Consider the following 26,270-nt stretch of genomic DNA (forward strand, 5'->3'; position numbering starts at 1 on the left):
AAAAAAAAAAAAAAAAAAAAAAAAAAAAAAAAAAAAAAGAATGAACTCAGGGGCTCTGGATAAGCCAATTAAATCAGAATCTCTGGAGGTGAGACTTCGGCAGCATCAGCATTTCTCCAGAACTTTTCCAGGCAAGTTTGAGACACGGCAGCCTAGCAGCTCCTCTCACACTTTAATGGGCACATGCACCCCCTGGGGACCTTACTGCCCTGCAGACTGACTCAGCAGATTTGGAGGTCTGCTGAGGGTGAGGTCATAGATTTTTTCACAGGATCCCAAGGCCTGCTGATGCTGCTGGTCAACTGACCATACCTCGAGTATTGAAGCCCCTAGAAGAAGGTATTCCCCAAACGGGTGGCCAATCAGCACATCAGAGGGTGTTAGGAAAGACTGACAGGATTTGTCCTTATGTTCCATACTTTTGGGGAAGGTTTGAGAAGTGGGAGCATCTTAATCATTCTTGTCTAAGAGGTTGGGGGAAGGGGGGGACGCCTTGGTGGCTCAGTCGGTTGAGTGTCCGACTCTTGGTTTCGGCTCAGGTTATGATCTCACGATTCATGGGATCGAGCCCCACGTCGGGCTCTGTGCTAACAGCAGGGAGCCTGCTTGGGATTCTCTCTCTCCCTCTCTCTCTCTGCCTGCCCCCACTCGTGCACACACATGTTCTCTTCTCTCTCAAAATAAATCAATAAACATTAAACATAAATACAAAAATAAAAGGTCTGGGGAAGGAAGCAGAACTCAAGCTGGGATTCATAAGGAAACAGCAGACACTCGTATCAGCTTGGTGATGAGGGTGTTTGGTCATTTTTGTGGCTGGGACTGTGCCTGGGAGTGTGCGTCTGTGCTCACATGCGATGACAGAGGACTCTTGTTTTTGTCTTGATCCAGCATGGTCTTTTTCTCAGCAGATGTGGAGGAGTTTTTGCAAGGAGGTAGGGAACTAATATTTGCTGAGTATTTATTATGTGCCAGGCTGCTTGGCCTTGAATCCCACTGACACTTGACTCCCTGTCAGATAATGAGATGCCCGAGGCTCACACAGGTTAAAGAACCCGATGAAAGGGTAGAACTGGGTCTCAGCTTAGGTCTGTGGACTCTTCCAAGTTCAGGGTGGCCGACACCTGCTTGGAACTTGCTCCCATAATTTAAAAACTGGTCACTGCCAGGTTTCTGGACACATAAAGCCACATCTGCATGAAGCACACATCTGAATGAAATAAAACCCATAAATAAATACTTCCCTTATCCACGTGTCTAATGGAATTACGTCCCTGCATATTCATAGGGTACGATAATTTTAACTTTATTCCCAGGTCTGCCACTGGGTAATAGGCAGCAGCTCAAACATTACCTTTCAAATATTATTGCTATTGCTTTATTTAGTAATTGAAATGAACACTTCACACGCAGAGATGGATCTCGAAGTAAGTCAGTTGTTTCCCACCCACCGAGACACTTGGCATATATGTCACTCAAGCTGCAGCATAAACTAATCTTCCTGGGTAGAAAAAAAAGCGAGGAAAACCTTAACGCTTCCTCATGTCGGTGATAAAAAAAATATTCAATGCAAGATGCGGGAACTGAGATTCGGTGTTTGCACACATAAGACATTCTGAAAATCCCTTGAGAGAGTTGATATAACCATTGGATTATCTGCAAGCATTCACTCACGTTCAGTCAAACAAATGGTTAGAAATCAAACGCTGATCACAGACTGAAAAATGTTCATACTAACTGGCTGATGGATGTTAACTACTTTCGTGGGCAAACCACTTGCAGATTAATAGGACATCCTTTCACCTCTGACCCCACTTGTTTGATCAAATGGAAATATTTGTGTTTTATCAAGCAACTGAAACCAAGCATTTCAGAGGGAGGAAAGACAGTTCCTTCCAAGATATGAACTAGTGGCGCCCTTCAGAGAATCGTCTCGTGCCCTGTGCGCTGAAGGCTGCATTGTCAAGTAGAGAAAATCTGGTCATGCCAAAGAAATTATCGGAACCTCCGCAGAGTCACTGTTATGAAAGACACAGTTTATCTGACCAGCATTTTCACACCGAAAAATGACTGGCAACAGTACTCTTTGACCTGTTTTCACTTTTGTCTACTACTCTTGAAATTGTTGAATATTAGGTGCTAGTGTCTGAAGCGAAAGGAGTATGGAGGGCAGGGAAGGGAAGAGCTTGAAGGAACAGTGAGGCAATATAAGACCATGGAAAACAACAATCAAATCCCTGGTCACCTCTGGGGAGGAACCACACTTTAGAGAATCTCGGAACCAGAGATGTTCAAGGGTCCCAGTGTTAGAAAGCAGCATGCCAAATGGTGTCTTGCTCAGGAAAAAAAAAAAAAAAAATGTGTCCACATGCACATATAATACATTATATATCTCATAGATAGGATACATAACATATGCATACATATGCACAGAATCGTCTACTTTCCATAGACTCTCTATGCACATGTCAATAGTGGTTCACTTTCAGCAGCGGCAGCTCGGGTGACTTTGGTTTTTTTTTTTTAACTTTCTCCTCTGTACTATCTATGTTGTATGTTTTGTGCAATGCATCTGTATTATTTTATTATTATAGCAAGCAACAAACCTCTTTCATTTTAAGCATAAAATTCGCAACTGGCATCAGTCTCCACAATCCCACCTAGAGAATGAAGATAGGACCTACGGCTAATAAAACGAAAAGCTTGACAAACAGGTAAGACGCTGTGTGGTGAGGCAGTGGTGGGAAAGAAAAGGAAGCCTACTTTTCTCCGTACAAGTCTGCGACGTGGTCGACCGTATCTGCAGTGCTGTTACCCTGGGCCACATTAGGTCAAAATAATGAAAAATGACATCGACTTTTGAAATGTGTCCTACTCACCAGATGCCTTTCATTTTCCTTAGCTGGCAGGCTTGGTGGCCCAAATATTTTAGAGTTTACTACTAATAACAATAACAATAATCACAATAAAAATATTTTTGGAATGAGAACTATGTACCTGGCACTCTTTTAACGTTATCTCATTCTCTCCCTCGCCCTTAAAGATGGGTACAACCACGATCCCCATTATCCAGAGGACATAGAGAAGTGTCCGTCAAACTGAAATGCAGAGGAATTAACATGAAAGCTACCAACAGTCTAATACGGGGCAGAGGCAACCTCCAAATCCATGAAACCCAGGCAATCGGCTGCCGGAGTCCCCGTTCGTAACCCCAGGACGTTACTACTGACCTCTGTTACCGACCTGCCAAATTCCAAAGAGGAACTGGTAAGGAAGAGAGTTTCATTTTGTGTGAAAATAAAACCAATACAAGCTCATTAAAAGAAATACATGAGGGGCGCCTGGATGGTTGTCTGTTGAGCATCTGAGTCTTGACTTCGGCTCAGGTCGTGACCCCCCCCCCCATGGTTGTGGGATCAAACCCCATGTCAGGCTCCGTGCTGAGCATGGAGCCTGCTTGGGATTCTCTCTCTCTCTCTCTCTCTCTCTCTCTCTCTCTCTCTCTCTCTCGTAAAATAAAATAAATCTTAAAAAAGAAGTACACAAATACTTATCGCAAAGAAAGAAAGAATTAAGAGAGCCTTGTTTCTGGAAAGGCAATTGCAGCTCACTTCAGGCAAGCGCATCATAGTCTGTTACGTTCACTCGTGTTGACAGTCGAACGTCTGCATAGTCTAATGGGGGAGGCTGAGGCCATGTATACTCGTGATCTGATCGTACTGGAGAATTTAAGAGACTTGCCATATACTCTGTCAGTCAGCCATGGCTATATAACAGATCACCCTGAAACTCAGTCGGCTGTCCAACAATCACTTCTTCTCAAGCTCACGGGCCTTTAGGATGAACACTGATTGGCTGATCTTCTGGCTTCATGCCGCGGATCGGGCCACATTCGTCTCTAGACGGCAGGCTGCTGGCCTCTCGTGTTCGTTTCGGGGCCGAGGCTGAAAGGGTCACAGTCACTTGAGGGAAATGCTCTTTCGACTCCCAGGGCAGAAGCCCAATAAAGCAGGGCAACCGTACAAGCACTTTTCAAGCATTTCCAGGTCATCTTTGGTAATACGCCATTGGCCGAAGTCAGTGACCTGGTCCGGCCCTACAGCAACAGGGAAGGGAAATACATTCTGCATCGCGTGCATTTCATAAAGCTGTCTGTCGGCTCCAGTGACTAAAATCCTCCTGTGACTTCAGTGTCACTTTCTGCTTTTTCTCACTAAGGAGTTTATCACGAACTTAGTGAAATACAGTACAGCGCCTGCCTCTTTCTTCGCATTCGTACTTTAAGAAGTGGGTCATTTCCATGGTTACAAAAGATAGATCAGTGTCTTCCTAAGTCAAGAGATAGGATACGTTTGGCAGTTTAAACCTAGCTTGAAGAGCCCTTTGTGTCCCTCCGGTGGTCTGACGCCATCTGGATGTTGCAAACAGCCAGGCTCCACAGTTAGACAAGGAGCAGCTTGAAAATTCCAGGAGCGCCAGTCACCCGGACAGGGTGTGGCAGGCAACCTTGGGAGACGGGGAGTGGGCCGGGTGCTTACCTGGTGTTACAGAGCGAACGACTACTGGCTTTTCACTCCCCGCCACGAAACCAAACCCCAGCACGGGGTCCCTCCTCATCTCCACACTCCGTGGGGCCGGAGGGACGATTTGGTAGCTCTCCAACCGAGGGTCGTCAAAGGGGATGGCCTGCGTCATGTGGCTGTGGGAAAAGCACACACAAAGGAAAAGAGGCATCAGTGTAAGCTTTTGACGACGGCTTGGCAATCACATCCTCTCCTTCGAAACTTTCTACTCGCTGTTTGGGAGACAGTGGGGAAGATGTGGGGAGACGCCTCATCACGCCTTTTGCGTGCCCTCCTTATTCCTTGAAAACACGAGCTCCACTTCTGCTTTCGGCCTTTCCACTGGCTGTTCCCCCAACCCCAATGCTGGTCCTGCAGCTACACGTGTGGCTCAACTGCCACGCTCCGAAGTCTCTGCTCACAGGCGACCCTGTGGCCACACGCTGGAACGCAGCAAGCCTGCTCCCTGTACCCTCTTCTACGTTTTGTGTCACAACACTCAGCCCCTGCCTACGTGCTACAGAACGCACATCTTTGTCTCGTTTCTGCCCGCCACACTTGAGCGTAGGCTCCGCGAGGGCAAGGAACTTTGCTTCATTCACCAATTTATCCCAGCTGCCTGGAACAGTACCCGGCATAGAGTGGATTTTTTTTTTTTTTTTTTAATTTTTTTTTTCAACGTTTATTTTTATTTTTGGGACAGAGAGAGACAGAGCATGAACAGGGGAGGGGCAGAGAGAGAGAGGGAGACACAGATTCGGAAACAGGCTCCAGGCTCCGAGCCAGCGGCCCAGAGCCCGACGCGGGGCTCGAACTCCCGGACCGCGAGATCGTGACCTGAGCTGAAGTCGGACGCTCAACCGACTGCGCCACCCAGGCGCCCCCATAGAGTGGATTTCTTAAGAAATAGTCGAATGAAGAAGTAGAGGAAAAGATACTTCTTTGTGGAACACTATCAATTGAGAACCGATGAGCTGAGAAAGAGCCTCAGAAGAGTACGGAAGCTGAAGTCAAAATAGTGGCTTATTTTCCCTCAGGGCCCACGCCTTGTATGCCAGTGTCGGGTCACAAACCACCTCCTGGGACTCTTAATGAAGTCTTCCCTCATGGACATTATCCAAGGCAGCCTTTCTTGAGGGAAGAGTTATTAGTTTGGACACCAGAAATCTCCTTTAAGTAATGTGAGGCACGATTACCTCAATGACAGGGACTTTATTCAATTTTCTCTCTTTCTCATCCTCAATAATTTTGTAAAAGATCATTTTTAAATACCTTGAAAGACACTATTCTATATGCCATCTGCACAACATATTGTCCAAATGGAGAGGAAAAAAAAAAAAAAAAAGACTGAGGAGGACGAATTCTGTGGTCCTTTTGTGCAATGAATAAGGTGAGAAAAAACGGAAACCTTCTAGGATCTGTTCTTTACACACATGCCACCAAGAAAATAAAAGTTTAAAATCCCCTTTAAACAGAAAGGAAAAGGGGCGGCTTGGGGGGCTCAGTCGGGGGAGAGTCTGACTTTGGCTCAGGTCATGATCTCCCGGTTCATGAGTTCGAGCCCCGCATTGGGCTCCCTGCTGTAGGCGGGGAGCCCACTTTGAATCCTCTGTCCCCCTCACTCTCTGCCCTTCCCCTGCTTGCGCTCTCTCTCTCAAAAATAAATAAGGCATAAAAAAATATAGACAGAAAGGAAAGATGTCTTCGATTAAGCAGCCTGGAATGCCATGAACAAGAGAAGAATGAATGGAGGGCAAACATATTATGTGCTGCATAGGCCAACACTCATCTGTTCTCTTATCTTGTCTTCAGAACACCCCACAGGCAGGGCGGTTTGACCCCACTACCTCCCCATGGCAAATGCCAAAAGAGAAAGAATAACCGGGTCAAGGTCACATGCTTCTCAGATGTAAGGCAGGTGCAATTCACACCAGGTCTCCTAAATGTCATGCGCTTGACCAGCTCCCTAATTTGCAATGACAGTGCAAAATAAAAACGTGGGAACCCTCATTTAAACATACTTAAGAACTTCAAGGCAGAGGAATGAGAAACCCATCCCAGGGCCCCGGGTAGTGTGCTATCCCCAGCGTTCCCACTACCTTTCTAGAAAAGTCCAAGCCCAGAGTGGCGGTGTTACAGGGTCAACGGGGAGGGGCCGTCTTCTGTGAAGTCACAGATGTCTGTCTGGACCCAGAGATTAGACACGGCTACTGCAGTGGGCAGACCTCAGGCTGGCACAAGGTCACAGGACGAAGCCTGGCAGGCTAAAGGACAGAACTCGAAGCCCTGATGAAATCAGCACAATTGATGCAGGGTGAGCCCCAGTGTCCAGGACAGCAGCCTCAGACAGGGCTCTTGGGAACTTGACCCTCTGACATGGATCCCTCACAGGCTTGAAAGAGGCATGGCTCTGTGTGCCTGGGTGAAGAAAGGGGCCACCGAGGCATGGTGGCCACTGTTCCGTTCTCTTGCCTTCTTTATAAGACAGCATCACCTCAGAGCATGCGGTTCTTGAGCTACCCTTGGAAATGAGCCTCTCCTTTTATCCCCAGATGGAACCACAGGGGAAAAAAAGGGAGGGGATACCCACATTTTTAGGGCCTGGCCTTGAGCTCTTAGTTTGCACCATAATCCACAGAAGACGTTCGACATGAAGAAGACTGTAAAGTGACCTGCTCATGGTCGCATGGGTTGCAGAGCAGAGAAGTGAGCCCTAGTTGGCCAAACTTTCTTTTTTTTTTTAGTTTAAAAAATTTTTCATGTTTATTTATCTTTGAGAGAGAGACAGACATACAGACAGAGTATGAGTGGGAGAGGGGCAGAGAGAGAGGGAGACACAGAATCTGAAGCAGGCCCCAGGCTTCTAGCTATCTGCACAGAGCACGACGACGTGGGGATCAAACTCATAAAGCGGGAGATCATGACCTGAGCCAAAGTTGGACACTTAACCGGCTGAGCCACCCAGGCGCCCCAGTTGGCCAAACTTCCAATTCCAAGTTTAGAAAGGGACTGGGGAAGGCTTTTCCCCTCTACGATTGCCACTTCTGTGAAAAGCTTCCAGCACTGGTCCCCAAACTCGGCTGCACGGTCAGAATCACCAGGGGAGGATGGAAAAAGTCCTAATGCTCAGGCTTCACCCCAGACCAATCACATCACAATATCGGGACGTGTGAGCCAGGATCAATTTTGAAAGGATCCCTAGGCAATCCCAAAGTGAAGCAAGGTTTGGGGACCGTTTCCTGCTCAGGGAAGGGCGGTTTCTAGCTCTCCTTCGAGGTAATAGGAAAAGAGAACACAAATGATGTCCTGGACCGCTTCCTCTGGTGTCTACTGCAAATGTAAGTTAGAATATTTAAAGCGTTTGGAGCTTGGTTATTCTCTTTCCGCTACATGATAAAGTAATAGCCTCCAATTTTTAATTCATCATTCATTCAAGAACTATCATATCATTATTTTATTAATACCTGACATTTATTAAACACTAATTTCATGCTAGGCAGTTTTTGAAATTATTTCCATACGTTAGTTCACTTAATTCTCCGAAACAACTCCATAATGCATTCATTCAGTCAACAAATACTTATTGAACGCCCACGGGCTTCTCGGTTCCAGGAATACAATAGGAACCAAAGCAGGATGAAAATAATACAATATTCACTCTAGTGTTCAGAGACAGAAAATGAACTAATAAATTAGGAAAATGCATGGCGTATCGGGTCTTTAGAAGCACTGAGGAAAAAAAATAACGCTGGGAGGAAGGGGAGAGTCACGGGGTGGAGACACTCCGTGATTCTATCGGGGGGCAGAAAAATATCTGGCGGAGGAGCAGTTTGGGCAGAGGGGCCACCAAGGGCTGAGGTCCTCACATGGTCTGTGCCTGGGGAGGGTGTGCCTAACAGGTAGCCAGAGGGCCAGTGGGAGGAGGCGGTGGCAGGCAGGGAGGGCAGTGGTTAAGGAAGTGATGGGGCGGCAGGTCACAGATCACACAGGCTCTTGAAGGGCTTCGTGTTTTGTTCTGAGTGAAACAGGCAGCCTTTGGAAGGTTCTCAGTGGAAGAGCGAGGTGACCGACGGCTGCTCTAAAGAGGACAGATGGGAGGGGCACTGGCGGGGCGGGGAAAGCTTCTTAGGACCCACTGTACCAATCCTGACAAAATATCAGCATTTTTTTTTGATATCCTGCTATCAAAATGGCAGAGTGGCAGAGAAGTCGTTGGGGTTTTAGTGTATTCGGAGGCCACTCCAACAGAGAGGGGCTGGGACTCCTACTCTGAAGCCTTCCTGCACACACAGGACATTGCAAGTGAGGACGGCCATATTACACATTGTCTAAAGCGACTCCTGTATCCTGCTGGATCCAAATCGCGGGAGACCTTTTCTCTTCAAGGAGCTAACACTTTATGGTTGGACCAGAGACACACAAATGTAAGTGCCCAGGTAGAGGGCAAACGTGAGACTGATAAGGTACTTTGCAAGTCAGACTTTAGAGCCAGACTCTCTAAAGCCGAGTCCTGGCCCCTCCACTTCCCGGAAGGGTGCCCTGCACAAATCACTTCTTTCCTGTGTGCCTCAGTTTCTTCCTCTGAAAAGTGGTGACGATAAGAGTAACAATCGCATAAGACAGTTGTAAAAACTACACGGATGAACAGAAGGGAAGCACGTAGCAAGAGGTCTGGCACGCAGGAAGCACGCGGGAAGCGTTAGCTGCTCTCTTTACCCCTTGAGGTCAGTGAATAGAAAGGACTAGGTTTCATATGTTATGAACTCATTCACTCTTAAAATATGAAAACAAACTCAATACCGTTTCAAATGCCGATAGCCCAATCCTCAGCGAAATGCCACACAAACCCTAGCGAAGCTCTGAGACCTTTCGTGGGAAAAGTCTTACCAAAAGCAATGACACAACAAACACAAATATCCACTGATTCACATGAGTCAATACTATACCAGAATACAGACAAAGAAGGAAGAATAAAATCCAGGCTCTCCAAGGATTGAGTCAGTGAGTTGTCCTCTGCCATGTTTCTAGAACCCTAAGTGAACGCTGAGACCAGCGCTGACTCAGGAACCCACACTGTGGGCAAAGTGACATAGACAACGTGACGTGGGTCTGCCTCCCCGCATTGTTGTTTCCCCACCCAAACAACGTTTGAAACTCCACTGCATGTGTATTTTGCGGTTGACGCCTGTTCTAGCATTTTCGTCTTTGCTTATAGTTTTTTGTCCTGTTTTGTCTGCATTTTGAGGACAACGTTCCGACGGCATTATTATTTTCTTGCTCTACAGGTGGCGTTTTCCAAATAAGTGATCTAAAAATAATCAACCTCTGTCTTTTTTTCCAACAGGAATGGCTCCACACTAAAATGCTCCCCCATGAAACATCATTTTGTTCTTTGTATGAAGGCAAGCACTTCTTGGCTTTCTCCTTGCGGTATTTCTTAGAAAGATGCTTGAGTCCCTTTGCAATGAGCCGAGAAAGCAACATCTCTTCTACCTGCTCAATATGCTTCAGTGAATTCTGGTGCTGAGGCTGGCGGAACACAACTGATGAGCTACACAAACCCCCACCCCCTGCTCCCAACCTTTTGCAACAAACACACACAGATAGGCCAGAAACCTATGGACCTGAAAACCCAGGAAGACGTGTCCATTGAGATTGAAAGAATAATCTTCCTGTTTCTGACAGCTTCATTTTAAAAGGAATGATGGTGATCTTGCTGTCCGCAACAAAAGGACAGGGCTTGGGGCGCCTGGGTGGCTCAGTCGGTGAAACGTCCGACTTCGGCTCAGGTCATGAGCTCACGGTTCGTGGGCTCAGGCCCCGCGTGGGGCTCTGTGCTGACAGCTCAGAGCCTGGAGCCTGCTTCAGATTCTGTGCCTCCCTTTCTTTCTCTGCCCCTCCTTCACTCGTGCTCTGTCTCCCTCTCTTAAAAATAAACATTAAAAATAAAAGATTAAAAAAAACAAACAAACAAAAGGACAGGGCTTTCTTTGATCACTGGGAGCTTTTCTTCCTCCACAGAAATAAAAGACTGATACCTCCAGTGTGTCACAAAGAGTTGCTTGGACTAGTAGATAGAACGCTCTGAGATGATTCCATTTTTCCATGTACTCATTAGAGCCAGTGAGGTCCTTTTATGGACTATGGGCTGAGCGGTCAGATTCTGGAAGGAAAAACTAAATTTAGAAGTCATTATGTTTGTTGTAAAATCTAAAAACGTAGGGAGACGGTGGCAGAGAGGGTACCTGGGGAATGAAGACTGGAAGGAAAAGAAGTATAAATAAACATACGAGCCTGAGCTCTACTCGAGAAGGTCGTGGTTGGGGTTACTTTTCAGGGATGGCCAGCCGTGATTACATGAGAGCATCTTGGCAGTACTGTTCTCTGCGATAGACTGAATTATTCTTCATTTGCTCCCCGGGATGTGATCGGCCACCATATGCCACAACGCTTTTCAGAGCCTCCCACTGTATGCTACATATTTCACCGCCCCTGGACTCTGCTCACATCTCACAGCCCAAAGCGTATCACACGGCGGAGCCCACATGTGACGAACAAAAAAATGCCCCTGTGGTTGGGCATGTGCTAGCGCTGCTTCATCAACACCATGAGAAGACCGTCGCGAGGAAGCTGCCGCCCCTTCAGCTTGGACTGCAGAACAGACCCATGGGGAACGGACCAGAACAGGCAACTCAGTAAGGAGCCAAGTGTGGCAGAGCTGCCCTGCCCCCCCCCCCCCCCGGCCTAGATCAGAAAGCTGAACAAGAGCTAAGAAATGACGACTCTATGGCACTGAATTTGGAGGATGTTTGTTATGCACCAAAAGCTCACTCGTACAATCTGTAGTGATTTCAGTATTATTTTAAAGCTCTGGAATTTCACATCCCAGAGGGTTCTAGCAACCTTATTCTCCACACCATTTATGACCAAACGTGACATTTTACAACATAAGAGACACTTCCAAAGGAAACTTTCCCACTCGGTATCTCAGTTGACATGACATCCACAGGAACCCTATGGTCTATTCTTCATGACTTTCTCATATCCCTGATTGGACTTGACTAGCAGTGGCTCTCAATGCAAGGGTCAAACTTCACAAGCCCTACTGTGGCCTGTGAGGGGGGATCTAATAAGAAAAGCTCTGAACAAGAGTTCTAGGGGTGCCTGGGAGGCTCAGTCGGTTGAGTGTTGGACTCTTGATTTCGGCTCAGGTCATGATCCCGGGGACATGCAATCAAGCCCCGCGTTGGGCTCTGTGCTGAGTGTGGAGCCTGCTTAAGATTCATTGCCCACCTCCACCACCACCCCCCCCCGCCCCTCTCCCCTGCTTGTGTTCTCTGTCTCTCCAAAAAAAACTAAAGACTCTAAATGAGGCAAACCAGAATTCCTCAGAACAAGAACAAGGAAAGAAAAAGAAAGCTGAAGTATGGATTATTACAGCTGATAGATTAGAACTAAGAGAGATCACAGAGTAGATTAGACCCCTCCATGGGTTTCTAGCGAGTCAATATTATGATGATATGTATGGTAAAATAACATTCTGAAAGTAATTTTTGCTTGGTTCTCATGGAGTTTTTTCCTCTACTGGGTCTGATGAGAAAGACAGGGGATTGGCAGTCCCTTCCCTTAGGGAAGATGCATTTACAGGGTCCAGAGCAAAAACTGACTGCAGATAACCCTCTTTCCCGACTTTTGTTTCCTGAAAAGTCTGAGTGGCATGGCTAAGGAGGCAAGGGCAGATGGTCCCTGTGAGGTGGTAGAAACTTCAGGAGAGAGGACATTGGTGGTATGTCTAACGAAACACCAAGATCCACAGGCTGAGCCTAAAGAAATGACAGAGTCCGTGAACTTCAGGGAACCACTCAGTCTTGGGCTAGGGTGTCTCAGGTACTGAGAAGACCGCAGAGGCCTGCTTAAATTTCTGCTCTACATAGATCCAGAGGACTTCTGAATATTCAACACGATGATATTCCAATTGCCAACCAACAGGAATGTAATATGGTGATACTCACACATGACTTTAGGGAGAAGATCTGTATGCTAAGTGAGAAAACAGTGTGAGTAAACAGCATCTCTGAGGGGAAGGAGAGAGGGGAGCTGGAAGAGAAGTGACTGAGCTTGGAGGGAACCCATCCTGTGCAGGGACATCACACCAGGAGATCCGGAAACTCCCTTGTATCTGGAACGACCTCCTAGTCAGCCACTCTACAGTTCCATTCTCGTATGTCCATGGGATCCCATCCCTCTGATGATACATGCATTTTGACACTAAATCCTATGTTTCTGAAAGCAAATCTGGGCAAGCCTCTGCCCGTGGGGGATCAAAAAGGCCCAACCATACGCTTCCACTGGAGAGAAGTTAACTTTAACATAAAAATAAATAAGTGCACATAATGTGTTTCCAGCTCACATAACATACGGAGTCTCATGCGTTTCCCTTTCATGAATACACATATTGGGGGTTCAGAAGAACTTAACCTTCACTCATCAGGTCCACAGGCCACTGTCACTCAATTCCATAACACATCAGGAGGATTTAAAGATTTACAAGTGTTGGGGCGCCTGGGTGGCTCAGTTAGTTAAGCATCTGACTTTGGCTCAGGTCATGATCTCACAGTCCATAAGTTCGAGCCCCGCATCGGGCTCTGTGCTGCCAGCTAGGAGCCTGGAGTCTGCTTCGGAGTCTCTCTCTCGATCTCGCTCTCTCTCTCTCTCTCTGTCCTTCCCCTGCTCGCTCTCTCTCAAAAATAAATAAACATTAAAAACATTAAATTAAAAAAAAGAAAGATTTACAAATGTTTAGTCAGGCCTGGAAGCTTACGCAGTACTTGAAAAGCTAAGAGCATCCCGAATGCCCACACTGAAAACACACAAAATGTTTAGAGGAATCCTGTTGGAGAATTTTATGAGGGCTTGAGATCAATGGGACTCCTTAATAGGCAGACGAAAGACGAAAATCTCCATTCACATCAACCTAATTTACAGATTGAATGCCATCCAATAAAGATATTTTCAACAGTCCGCTTTAACGAATGCAACAAAGAGAATTCTCAATTTTATATGATCATATAAAAGAACACTTTGAACGAGAAAAACACTGCTTGTCTAGCCCGACAAGAATACCGGACCCTATTATGAAGTGACAACTCTTCCGATGCTCTGACACTGGCACAAATATAGAAAAGGATAAAATGGGGGAGTCGCAGCTTTGACTGGGACAAAGCAAGTGTTCCAGGGTAAATTTAGAGATGCCTGCCCTCTAAAAAAATTGAACACAAGCTAGGCACCAAAGAAACAGAAGTACTTCAGCATGTCAATAATATGGTTGGCTTTGAAACAAAACCATTAAGTCTTTTGTCCAACACAGAGGTTGTTGGCTGCTACCTGGTGACAGTGAACTAAAAGAGTGGTCTCTTCCCAGTAAAGGAGATGTCATAACAATGAATGAGGAAGTAACCAATTTTTTAAAAGAAACTTGGGTTGTGGTAAGAATGTAGGGAAACAGATGTTTAGAAATGATCCTACCGTGATGTGCTTGTTTTATTGAAAATTATGCAAATATGTATCTATAAAAACAGCAGCCTTGGAAAATGGGGAAATGAATTTTTCTAACCTGTTTAAAAATCCTCAAATGAAGCATTTCAGTGGACTCATTTGTTAAATGAGTTGAACTCATTTGTTAAATATAATAAAACGAAACATCTTCCATTTGGTTTGTGAGAACAGTTGAGGGACGTTAAGGAACATGGAAACTTCCTGGGTGAATTTCTTTCTTTCTTTCTTTCTTTCTTTCTTTCTTTCTTTCTTTCTTTCTTTCAAGTTTATTTGTTTTGAGAGAGAGACAGCGCAAGTGGGGGAGGGGCAGAGAGAGCAAGGGAGAGAGAACCATGAGATCACAAGCCACCCAGGCGCCCCTCTGGCTGAATTTCAACAGTCACTTGCGTAGATGAGATTGTTACGTTTCTGCGGTTCCTTTTTTCCTCCAATGGCAGTGATTAAAACCAAGCAAAGAAAAAAGCTGAACTTGCAGACAGACCCTGAAACTTTTATTCGATGAAGTGGTAAACTAAGACGCTCAAAAATAAATAAGGATCCTCAATCACTTTGCTGTCATTAAAATATTGAATAGTCTGCAATGCAGCAGTGACAGCAAAATGTTTACAAGTGATTAAAATGTATGTCCCCGTCAACTCATCTTAACGTAACATCTTTTGCACATATGCTTTGTGCCTTCCATATTTCATTTACAGTTGGGTGGTGTGTATATGTACATATATATACATATATATATATGTGTTACAAATAAATTAATACATATTCAGAATTTGCTTTTTTACTAATAGGAATGGAATACAAAAGCAGAAACTGGAGATTTCTATTCTGTATAATCTGACTTAGGCTGCAGGCCCCAAAAATGTTTTACATACTCAAACATGATGGACAAAAATCATTGCTACTACAAAGCTCAGCATAGCCCTTAAAAAGTCCAGCTCTCACATTCTGATCTGTGCTGAAGCATTTTTAGACCCCTACAAGTGGAGGTGCCTGGGTGGCTCAGACGGCTAAGGGTCTGACTCTTGGTTTCGGCACAGGGCAAGATCTTGCGGCTCGTGGGTTCCAGCCCCGTATGTGGCTCTGTGCTGACAGCGCGGAACCTGCTTGGGTTTCTCTGTCTCAGAAATAAATAAATAAGCATTAAAAAAATAAAAACCTACAAATGAAGTCGGGAAGCAGCACATTTCCATTCTGCTTGTCTAATCCTTGCTAATCCCATCAGGCGAGATAAAACAGGGTGGCCCTAGGTTTGGGTGACAAAACGACAGGCAAATTGATGGTTATTACATGTGCTCTTGCTTTGGGCTCCAGAAGGTTGAACCCTTTGGGGGTTGGAAACACAACCACCCCAAATCTTTCTGTTTCATTTGGCACCTATTGTTTATAGAGCATGACGTATTACAGGACAGGGCAGGGCCCGGGAGACTTTTTCATCATGAGCGATTACCCTTGTTTTTTTGTGCCTATAGGAAAATCCATTTTTGAACAAAAGACTTGATAACAACGAGCAAAGCCTTTCTCAAACATGTTAAAATCATCCCTGTGGGCCTGTAAGTTTGTCCCCATCAAACTAGATTCTATCCCTACTTTAGGGCAGTACATGGGGAAGCAGAGGGTTGAAGATATAGGGGGTCCATTCCCCATCCCAAGGGGCTATTGTATATTTCTGTGATCTGTGTATATTTAAACATTTCTTTTATAGTTTTATGCTTGGAAAGTGAAAACAATCCCATGGGTTTGTAAATTCAAACTACAAGAGTGTGTGTTATAGAAACCGTGATCTAAGACAATATTTAAAAACATGAATTGGTTTTGCGGCATCTGGCGGGCTCAGTTGGTAGAGACTAGGACTCTTGGTTTCGGGGTCGTGAGTTCAAGCCCCACATTAGGCACAGAGTTTACTTAAAGTAAATAAAGAAATAAATAAAATGAGGGGATTAAAAAAAACCCCCATGAATTGATTTTTTAAAAAGACACTTTTAGAGAGATGATTAGCCACACTTTATAAATTTCATGATTTTATAATCTTTACACAAAGGATTTGAAAAAGTGATTAAGTGGTAAGGGTTCCTTTGATGACTAACTTCTGATAGAAGTTAAAAGAAGCCGGCAAGGAAATCACAGAATCAAAGGTTTCAGCTAACAGTTCTATTTTAATTAAGAAATTGGTGATCTCCTAATCTTTTCTGCACTAACGTAATTATTCTCAGCCCCTACCTAGAGAATTTAGTTTCCTTAGACGTTGATCTCCATTACTGCCCAAAGTTACGTATCTTTCCTGTTCTGAGTTGTGTGTGTTTGCTTGTGTTTCTTCTCTTCTAAGCTCCATACACATGAACTGAACCTCTCTACCCCGGCCCCAGATCCAGGCCTGGCTTCGTCTCTGCCTGCTCTGTGCAGTGGGAGCTCTGCCCTTGTGGGCGGCATCACGTGGGCCCCTTGCCCAGGTCCCAGGTGCTGCTAGTCTCTGCGTGCCTCAGTGGGACTTGATGACGTCTTTATCTGTGCCTACATCTATCCATTCCCTGCCAGGACTCAACCGCACACCATCCCTCTCTCCAATTTAGAAAGCTTCTAAGTTCCCAAAACAAACGCTGCCTCGGGAATAGCGCTGATGGGGAGTGTCCTCATCCTGACTCCCACTGAAAAATGTAATTACAACTTCAGCTTTGATTCTTAGCCAAGAACAATAAACATTTCTGCATTGAGAGCAGTAGTGAGATCAATTATTCAACTAATATTTATTTATACTATAACAACCATACCTATATTTATACCAACGGTTCTCAAAAAACAAATAAATCCCAAACAAGTACCTATTAAATAAACATATTTCTTTCTGGATGAAACACAGTTTCCACATAGAAGACTTTAGCTTCATGTACTGACCACTGTAGAACTAATTTCCATTTGCCTACTTTAAATGAAAAGCGATCTCCTTTTTTCTTAACTGAGGCATTTTCTCTGGTTGTCTCTGTGAAAGTGTTCTCAGTAAACATTTGTTTCTGGTCAACGTTACCCACAGGGTCGCCATTTTCATGCTTTAGAAGAGTTGATATGCTCACTGGAAGATTCTGTCTCCCATCTTCTCTCAGGCTGGCAGGAACTGACTTCTCAAATTTGGTCAAAAGCAGTCTCTTTGCTTATTTATGATGGCTCAAATTTGAACCGCTACTAATTCAACAACTATTTAACGGAACCTTTCTACGTGTCTGGGACCTGGGATGTGACTGTGATTCAGACCAACATGTATGTATTCTAGCACAGGTGTCAGGAAATTATAGCCCATGGGCCAAATCTAGCCTCTGCCTGTTTCAGTAAATAAAGTTTTATTGGAACACAACCATGCCCCTTTATTTACGCATTGCAGCTGCTTTCGCGTTACCAAGGCAGAGTTTGGTAGTGGTGACGGAGGCTTTCTGGCCCACAAAGCCTGAAATCTTTACTATCTGGTCCTTTACAGAAAAAGGTTTGACAAACCTTCTTCCAGTGGAAGGACAGAGGCAATAAAAATCCAATAAACATACACTATATCTCATATTGTTGGTGGCTGATAGCTTTTACGAACAAAAATACAGCAGGATAGAGAATGAAAGGGGGTGGATTGTTTTAACAAGACACGAGGGGAGGCCTCTCTAAGGAGTTTACCTCTGAGACCTGCACGAAGTGAGGGAACGAGTTGGGAGGTGATCCCTGGGTCAACTATCTCAGGCAGAGGGAAGAGAGATGCATAGAGGCCTTGAGAGAATAGTCTCCGAGCCATTGGTCTACTCATGCATTTGTTCCTTTATTCAAACAAGTTTTAGTTCAATGTGCTGTGAAGTTCTCCTTGGTTCTGTGCCCTCAAAGAAATTCCAATCCCATAGGAGGAGTGATGGACACAAACATCTGAGTATAACAGACGACTAGAGGCAGGTGCCCCTGAAAGATACACCCCATACTTTGGGGGTACATTCCATGGGGATACTTGATCTAACCTAAGGGCAGTCAGTGGGGACTGGGAAAGACCTCACAGAGTAGATGCCCAGGGGATGAGTCTAGAGATGTGAAGTGGAAACTACCGGATGGACAAGGAAGGGAATTACATTCCAATCCAAGGGAACAGGAAGCAAAGCCATAGAGGCATTAAAGAAACCGGTGTTTGGGACAAGTGTAAGTGTTACTTGTTGGGTAATGGGGGAGAATATTTAAGAGAGAGAGAAGTATCAAGAAAACTACAAGCCATGGGGCGCCTGGGTGGCTTGGTTGGTTAAGCGTCCGACTTTGGCTCAGGTCATGATCTCACGGTCCGTGAGTTCGAGCCCCGCGTCGGGCTCTGTGCTGACCGCTCAGAGCCTGGAGCCTGTTTCAGATTCTGTGTCTCCCTCTCTCTCTGCCTCTCCCCTGTTCATGCTCTGTCTCTCTGTCTCAAAAATAAATAAACGTTAAAAAAAAATTAAAAAAAAAAAAAAGAAAAAAGAAAACTACAAGCCATGTTAGAATGCTGTCTGGTATCAGACACACACCCTTTATGTAAGGATGAGTACATCCTTCCTGGAAAGATCACAGGCTCTAAAATCTATCACTTGCTTAGGATCTGGTATGCACTGGGTAGGAAAAGTAAAAATCCTGAAATTCTCTCCACATTCCAGGAGATGAAAGTAGAATAAAAAAGTTTTTAAAAATGTTTATTTATTTATTTTGAGAGAGAGAGAGAGAGAGCAAGTGAGCATGAGCAAGCGAGCAGGGGGTGGGGAGGGCTAGAGAAAGAGAGGAGAGAGAATCCCAAGCAGGCTCCCTGCCATCAGCTCAGAGCCCGACACGGGGCTCGATCTCACGGAGTGTGAGATCATGACCTGAGCCCAAACCAAGAGTTGGACGCTTAACTGATTGAGCCACCCAGGTGCCCCAAAAGTAGAGTGCCTTAGAAAATAAGGCCAACATAGTTTTAAGTATTAACTTAAATGCGCATACTCTTAATTTTATTTATGAATCACACTGTTGTTCATTTTGAGGGTTATAGTTCAAAGGATTACACAGTTTAAACAGAATCCAGACTGATAACATTTTCCAGTCATACCTTCAGCTTTAGCAAATGAGATGTCCAAAATAGGTTCCATTAATTCATGATCAGATTTATCTTCCAAGGACTCGGTTCTATTTGTCAATACCACTATTGAAAACCACTTCAACAATTAGTCTTTTATCAACAGCCAGTTCATCCACCCAGATTTTTGTCATCGTTAAAGATGATGAATTCAGCGCCTGCAAAATGCTTATTGACTGTGCCGTGCGAATCTAATTGTAGGATCTAAAAGGGCAAAATGTTTGTCGGTTTCCCTAAAGCTGCAAGATCCCTACAGCTAGGCTGGTAATCAATTACATTAATTGAGTCCGGTTCAATGTGTTTAAGGGATGACTTTTATGTTAATGACACTCTCATGTGTCAGGGGCAATAATAATCACCTCACACCATCAACTCCAGGTATGCGTTACTCCCAAGGAACCTTAGATTAAGATTTATTGGTGATTAAAAATTTAAAAGACAAATAAAAGAGGAAGGTAGCCCCACAATGAATGCTCCGAATCATATGTTTGGCCATCATCTGTATAGACAGCGGGACACTTGGGGGAGTGTAAGTTCACGTGAATCGAATTGAGAGGAGGCTCTAGAACATTTCAATACCACTATGGAAATCTATTCCTGGAGAATGCGTTGTTTAGAAAATGACTTAGCGGTCAGCCCAACTTTCCATTCTCGCCCCTGACTAGGACCCAGAAGTGGGGATCTTCAGCGTACGTCCATGTTCCTCCCATGACACTTGGTATGTGGTCCTAAGGTTTGAAGGGTGCAGTCAAGCTAGACTCGAGGTGCTGGTGAGCAAGAGGAAAGTAGACTGGGAAGAAACCAGAGGATGTCGTTGTTGAGACCCCATTCAAGCGGGGAAGGCCTTCGATTTCAGTATGAAGAGAACAGGCACTGGGAGAAGAATGGCCAGTGTATTCCAAGGCAGTGAATTTCCCACCGTGGGTCTCCATTGCAAAACAAAATATTAAACAGAACCATTCAAGAAAGTACGGCAATACTCTGATATTTTCCGATATTCCGTCTCTCCTTGAATGCTATTTGCTTAAACCTATTTCATTTCTCAGACCCGATTTAGATGATAAGCTAAATCCTACTTCAAATTCTTCCCCATTAGTTAATCTAGCATTACCCAGGCATCCGTGCTTTTTAAAAAGGGCCTTCCAGGTGATTCTGGTGCAGGATTCAGGACCACACTGTGAAAACCATTGGGTCAGTGGGACACATCCTAGGAAGAAGCTCCAGGGATAAACCAGACAGCCAACCTCCATATATTTTCCAGTTTGCTTGCTGTAGTTACCAGCCTCTTCACATCTTTTTCCCGGTGACTGGCTTGAGAATCCGAGTTCCCAGATGGAGAAGCATTTGTGGGAGGCAAAAGCAATTTGCGATGAAAAACAATCTCGTGGCTAGAACGAACATTTGCCATTATATTAGCACGAGTCCGGAACATTCTCAAGGAGTGAAAAGCATATAGATTAGAGACATGCCTCTCGAAAGCCTATTGTACGCGGCCCGGTTGAGAACTGGTGTGCGCCATCCACTCCTGGGCAAAGGAAACAGCTTTTCATTGTTTTGTTTTATCTTACTGCGCTGCTCCCTCGCAGACCAGATCTGCTGAGACTTGACAACATGCCTACCTGAACATCTGGAGTCTAAACCAAGTTCGTTTTATAGACCTTGGCCGGTGCACGTGGCGTCGCCTTTCGTCTTACAAAGAGAACTTGAGGCAAAATTTTACCTTGTTTCATATAGTTAGGATTCATTTGGATAAACTCAAAATAGCTCAAGCCTTCAGAGGACACGCATGCTTCAATCTATACTGAAACTTTCTAAAAGCTCAATTATTTTTGAAAATAATTAACATGTGTCAGCAGTTTCCATTTTACTAGATGCAGATTTCTTGTGATCATAATTGATGTTTAACAAAATATGAAACATAGGCATTTTCCATGACATATATTTAGCAATTTTATGTATGCCTAATTAACGTTGTGACAGCAGTGTTCATTTAACTCAACTGAAGGGCTAAAAAGTGTTTTCAGCTTTTATTAGTGTGACATTTGTTTTCTGGGCCACACAAACCATGGGGATAAACAAGTCAAAAAGCCAAGATAAAACTGGGAGAGTCTGCCTCAATCCTTCTTCACCTTTAAAAATGGGCTTTCAAGGGGCGCCTGGGGGGCTCAGTGGGTTAAAGATCTGACTCTAGATTTCGGCTCAGGTCATGACCTCACGGTTCGTGGGATCAAGCCCCGGCCCTCTTCTTCACAGGTAGTATCAATTCTCTTCAATAATTTATACTCATTTATCTAATCATTCATTCATTCATTCATTCATTCATTCATTCATTCATTTAGAGTGTGAGTGTGAGGGGGGCGGAGAGAATCTCAAGCAGGCTCCACACCGTCAGTGCAGAGCCAGATGTGGGGCTTGAACTCACCAGCCGTGAGACCACGACCTGAGCCGAAACTAAGAGTTGGACACTTAACCGGCTGGGCCACCCAGGTGCCCCTCATTTACCTAATCTTTACGTCAGTCTGTTAATCGGGCACTGTGCTGGGCCCCGAGGAAAAGAACTCTTACGATAAAAGGAAGAGATGCTGCTAACATGCACTGAGCTTGCCAAACACCGTTTGCAATTATATATACGCACTGCATTTATCCTCGCCACGAAGCCACTAGGTGGGTAATATTTGTATCGTCTATACTTGAGGGCACTGAGGAACAGAGCAGTCACATTTATTATTATTATTTATTTATTTATTTTTGAGAGAGAGAGAGAGAGAGAGAGATTACGCGAGTGAGTGGGGGAGGGGCAGAGAGAGAGGGAGACACAGACTCTGAGGCAGGCTCCAGGCTCTGAGCGGTCAGCACAGAGCCTGATGCGAGGCTCGAACTCACGGACCGTGAGATCGCGACCTGAGCCGAAGTTGGACGCTTAACCGACCAAGCCACCCAGGCGCCCCGAAAATACTTCTTTAAAAAAGTTCAAAATGGAGTCACTTGTATGAAGTCCCAGGTCAGCAAACCACGGCTGAATACGTAACCTAACCACAGCTTCATCCTCTCCCGGGAATGTAACCTCTCCACTCTATTTGGAATTGCATGGTCAGCACTACTGAGGCAATCGACCTGATAGACGCTGCCCATCTCCCATCCCCCTAAGGAAGGAGGCTTTGTCTGCAACAATCTTTGCTAGAAATTTCTTTTTCCTACCCCTTCTGTCCGTAGAAGCCTTTTATTCTGTGCAGTTCTTTGGAGCTTCTTTCTCTTTGCTGGATGGACTGCTGCCCAAGTCAGGAGTCATTGAATAAAGCCAATTAGATCTTCAAATTTACTCAGTTGAATTCTGTCTTTTTTTTTTTTTTAAACATACTAAAGAATACATTTAGAGCCTTGCGGCAGAACAGGAATTTCCAAGTATAATGTGAAATCCAAGAGCGACACAGGAAAAGACAAACAGGTTCAACTACACGGTAATTTAAAAGGGCAATACCATAAGCAAAGTTGCAAGACCAAATGCTGTCAGAAGATGTGTGCAAATCACACAGAACAGACAAATGTAAAATGTACGTAATAGATAAAGAGTTTGCACAATTCAGAAACCAGAGCTAATGCAATAAAAAATGGTGAAGTATATGATCAGGGATATAGATGAAAATCATAGAAATGGCCGAGAACGTTCTGAAAGATAGTCTCACTGATAAACGCAAAGTAAAATACTGCTATATCACTTTTTTTCCCCTTGATATAAAGATATAAGGTGTTGCAACCTGTTCTGGGAGGGCCGTCATAAGCTTCCAAAATTTACATGCCGTATATTATGGGTCTCAAGAATTTTCTTTCGAGGCCTGTGTCCTGTAAGATAACTGGGTAGTGCTGTGTACCTAAGGATGTGCACTGCAGCACTTTATTGAAAACAAAAATGAAAAACTATATACTTTCACAGGCAATTCAATAGAAAGCTTGAAGGATAAAATTTTAAAAATTCTTTGAGACATCAGAGTAACAAGACAAGGTGTTGGAAACATAAGGGCAACAACAATAACAAAAAAATTACAAATGATCAATTCAGAAGAGCCAACACAAAATTGGTAAGGATTTCTAAAACCAAAAAGTGAAAAAACAATAGGGAGAAAGGAATTATCAAATGATTCCAAATCGTCTCTGAGCTGAATGAACTGAGAACTTAGCTGGAAAGCCTTTAGCCTCACAATAAAAGCACCTTCACACCTGGATGCATCACTATGAAATTTTAATACACTAAAGATGAAGAAATTATCTTTAAAGCTATACAGAGAAAAGATACATTGAGGACAAAGGAGTGAGAATCAGATCATTATCGGACTACAAGGACTGAAGGCTGGAAGGCAATGTAGTTTGAATTAAAACATCCGTGGGAAAATAATTTTCCACCGAGATTTCTATGTCAAGTGAGAGGGCAGAGTAAAGACATGTCCACGACATGCAAAGATTTACAGAGGTTACTGCCCGCTCACACATCTTCTCTAAGAAAATGGCCAGAGGATGGACTCTAATAAAATCAAGAGAGAGAGAGGTCAAGAAAGTCAGGGCTCCAACACAGGAAAGAAGGAAGCAAAGTCATAAGATGACAGTTTGGTTGGTAGCTCAGAAAATCATCATTCCAGATCACGGCAGGATGAGGAATTCAGTGGGGACAAGGTTGGGAAGGAAGGTGGTTCCAGAGATTTGACTCTACCATTGAGATGGACAAAGTATTTAAGACAGGACATGCAAGGGGGGAAATGAAAACACAGAGACTGCTAGAAAATAAAAATTAAAAAAAAAAACAACTTCAAAGTAGTGGCAATATAACCAGCAATAATTAGTGATACGACGAATACCATATAGTCATGATAAAAATGAAAACTTATCAGCGAGCTTGTAGAATCAACCTACAGATAGGGCCCAAAAGACTCAGTAATGATTACAGAACAACTGTAAAAGTTTTCAAACTTTTCATTATTAAGGACAAAATATGTTTAAAAAAAAAAAAAAAATATATATATATATATGGGAAAGAAGGGGGTTAAGGAGAAGGGTAAGGAGCTAGAAGGGCGCCTGAAATAGATTTTCATTTCACCAAGTGGAAATTGATAGTGTCAGGACATGCTGTTTACAGTGTAAGGAAAAAGAAATGAAGGTATGGTCTATCAATTAAAATCACAAAGATAAGTGACAGTAACAACTATCCTGAGAAAAGAGGAGCGCTAGAAGGAGGTAGGGAATGTTGCCTCTAATCGAGCCAGTATGTGACAGAACGAGTAACAGTAGATCAGGTCTAAAATTGCCAATCTTTGGGGCGCCTGGGTGGCGCGGTCGGTTAAGCGTCCGACTTCGGCCAGGTCTCGATCTCGCAGTCCGTGAGTTCGAGCCCCGCGTCAGGCTCTGGGCTGACGGCTCGGAGCCTGGAGCCTGTTTCCGATTCTGTGTCTCCCTCTCTCTCTGCCCCTCCCCCGTTCATGCTCTGTCTCTCTCTGTCCCAAAAATAAATAAATGTTGAAAAAAAAATTAAAAAAAAAAATTTTAAATGTTTATTTTTGAGAGAGAGAGAGAGACAGAGTGAGGCTCAATCGCACAAACTGTGACATCGTGACCTGAGCCAAAACCAAGACTTAACCGAATGAGAGAGCCACCCAGGCGCCCCCACACGGTAAGCCTTTTTAGGTCATACGGTCTTGATCGCAACTACTCAACTTTGCTACTCAACTTTGCTGAAGTAGCACAAAAGCAGCCATGAAAAAAATGTATAAAGAACGAATATGACTGCGTGACAGTAAAACTTTATTTACAAAAACAGGCAAACGGCCATAGTTTGCTGAGCCCAGATCTAAATACACAGGGGAAATCATCGCACTACAAACACTACAGAGCATCTCATCTTTAAGATGAGAGAGACGTTAAAGACATTAAATTTACTTTTTCATTTAGCTCCTAGGAGGAATGCTTTTCCTTGATTCGTAAAGTCCCGTCAAGAACAGAAATGCTCCACTAATATTAAACAATGGAAGCTTTTTCCCAGTATTAAGGACAGGAAAGATCAGTGACCAAAATGTACTTAAATTTAAGCTTTCTTCCAGTATTTGTCCTGGTAAATCACTGATAAATGCAACCCCTTGGCAATCTTAGAACTGAATACCACTAGGTTCTGAACTCCTTAAGGGCCGCCTGGCTGGCTCAGTTGGAAGGGCACACAACTCTTGATCTCAGGGTTTGTAGGTTCGAGCCTTACGTTGGATACAGAAATTACTTAAAAAAATAAAATCTTAAAAAAAAAATAAACTCCTTGAAAGTTGCATGATGTCTCTGTAATTTCAGTCTCCGTCTGCCACAACGTACGGGATACAGTCGGTGTGCAAAGCATACTTGGAAAATGCAGATATAACAGCCAAACTTACCAATTCAGGCACACTCAGTTTAAGTTAATAATATTTTATGATGTTTCACAAAGAATTCCAGAGATGTAACTCCCCACATGAAATTTTAGAGCCCTTGTTTTAATTTTGAACTTGGCATAGCCAGCTTTGCTTTATCTAGTTAGAAGAAATAGAAAGAGTATAAAGCAAGACGATGAATCAGGGTTAGAAACTTTTGTAAGGTTCACTTCAGGCTGTAGAATTGCATGATGAATAACAGGTCCTTTTGTATGGGTATTTCAAAAGCTATCATAAAATCTTTTAAAAATATGTTTAAGGCAGGGCGCCTGGGTGGCTCAGTAGGTTGAACACACGACTTGACTCTTGATTTTGGCTCAGGTCATGATCCCAGGGCTGTGGGATCATCATTGGGCTCTGTATTGAGCATGGGGCCTGCTTAAAATTCTCTCTCTCTCTCTCTCTCTCTCTTAAAATTCTCTCTCTCTCTCTCTCTGCCCCTCTTCCCTGCTGGTGCGTGCTCATGCTCTCTCTCTTAAAAAAAAAAAAAGAAAGAAAAAAGAAAAATATTTTTAAGGCAAAACTCAAAATGCACTGCTGATGATAAGCACTTTCTAAAGTTTGAGAGTGATATCTATTAACATTGAAGAGGCAATCATATTCAAGTTTCCAGTGATTCATCAATTCAAG

The 26,270-nt window shown here is 44.0% G+C and overlaps 1 protein-coding gene across 6 annotated transcripts in view; it reads right to left on the bottom strand.

The window, feature by feature from the left end:
- FRMPD4 (FERM and PDZ domain containing 4) overlaps window positions 1-26,270 on the bottom strand; it is an 868,248-nt gene that overhangs the window by 83,594 nt on the left and 758,384 nt on the right. For all 6 annotated transcript variants that reach the window (XM_040467604.1, XM_040467603.1, XM_040467607.1 and 3 more), the window contains one exon: window positions 4,539-4,699. In XM_040467604.1, coding sequence (XP_040323538.1) covers window positions 4,539-4,699 — 161 coding nt within the window. The remainder of the gene's footprint in view (window positions 1-4,538; window positions 4,700-26,270) is intronic.

The sequence above is a fragment of the Herpailurus yagouaroundi genome, unplaced genomic scaffold (genome assembly GCF_014898765.1).
Source record: "Herpailurus yagouaroundi ecotype Mexico unplaced genomic scaffold, PumYag 67525, whole genome shotgun sequence".
Taxonomy (NCBI): Eukaryota; Metazoa; Chordata; class Mammalia; order Carnivora; family Felidae; genus Herpailurus; species Herpailurus yagouaroundi.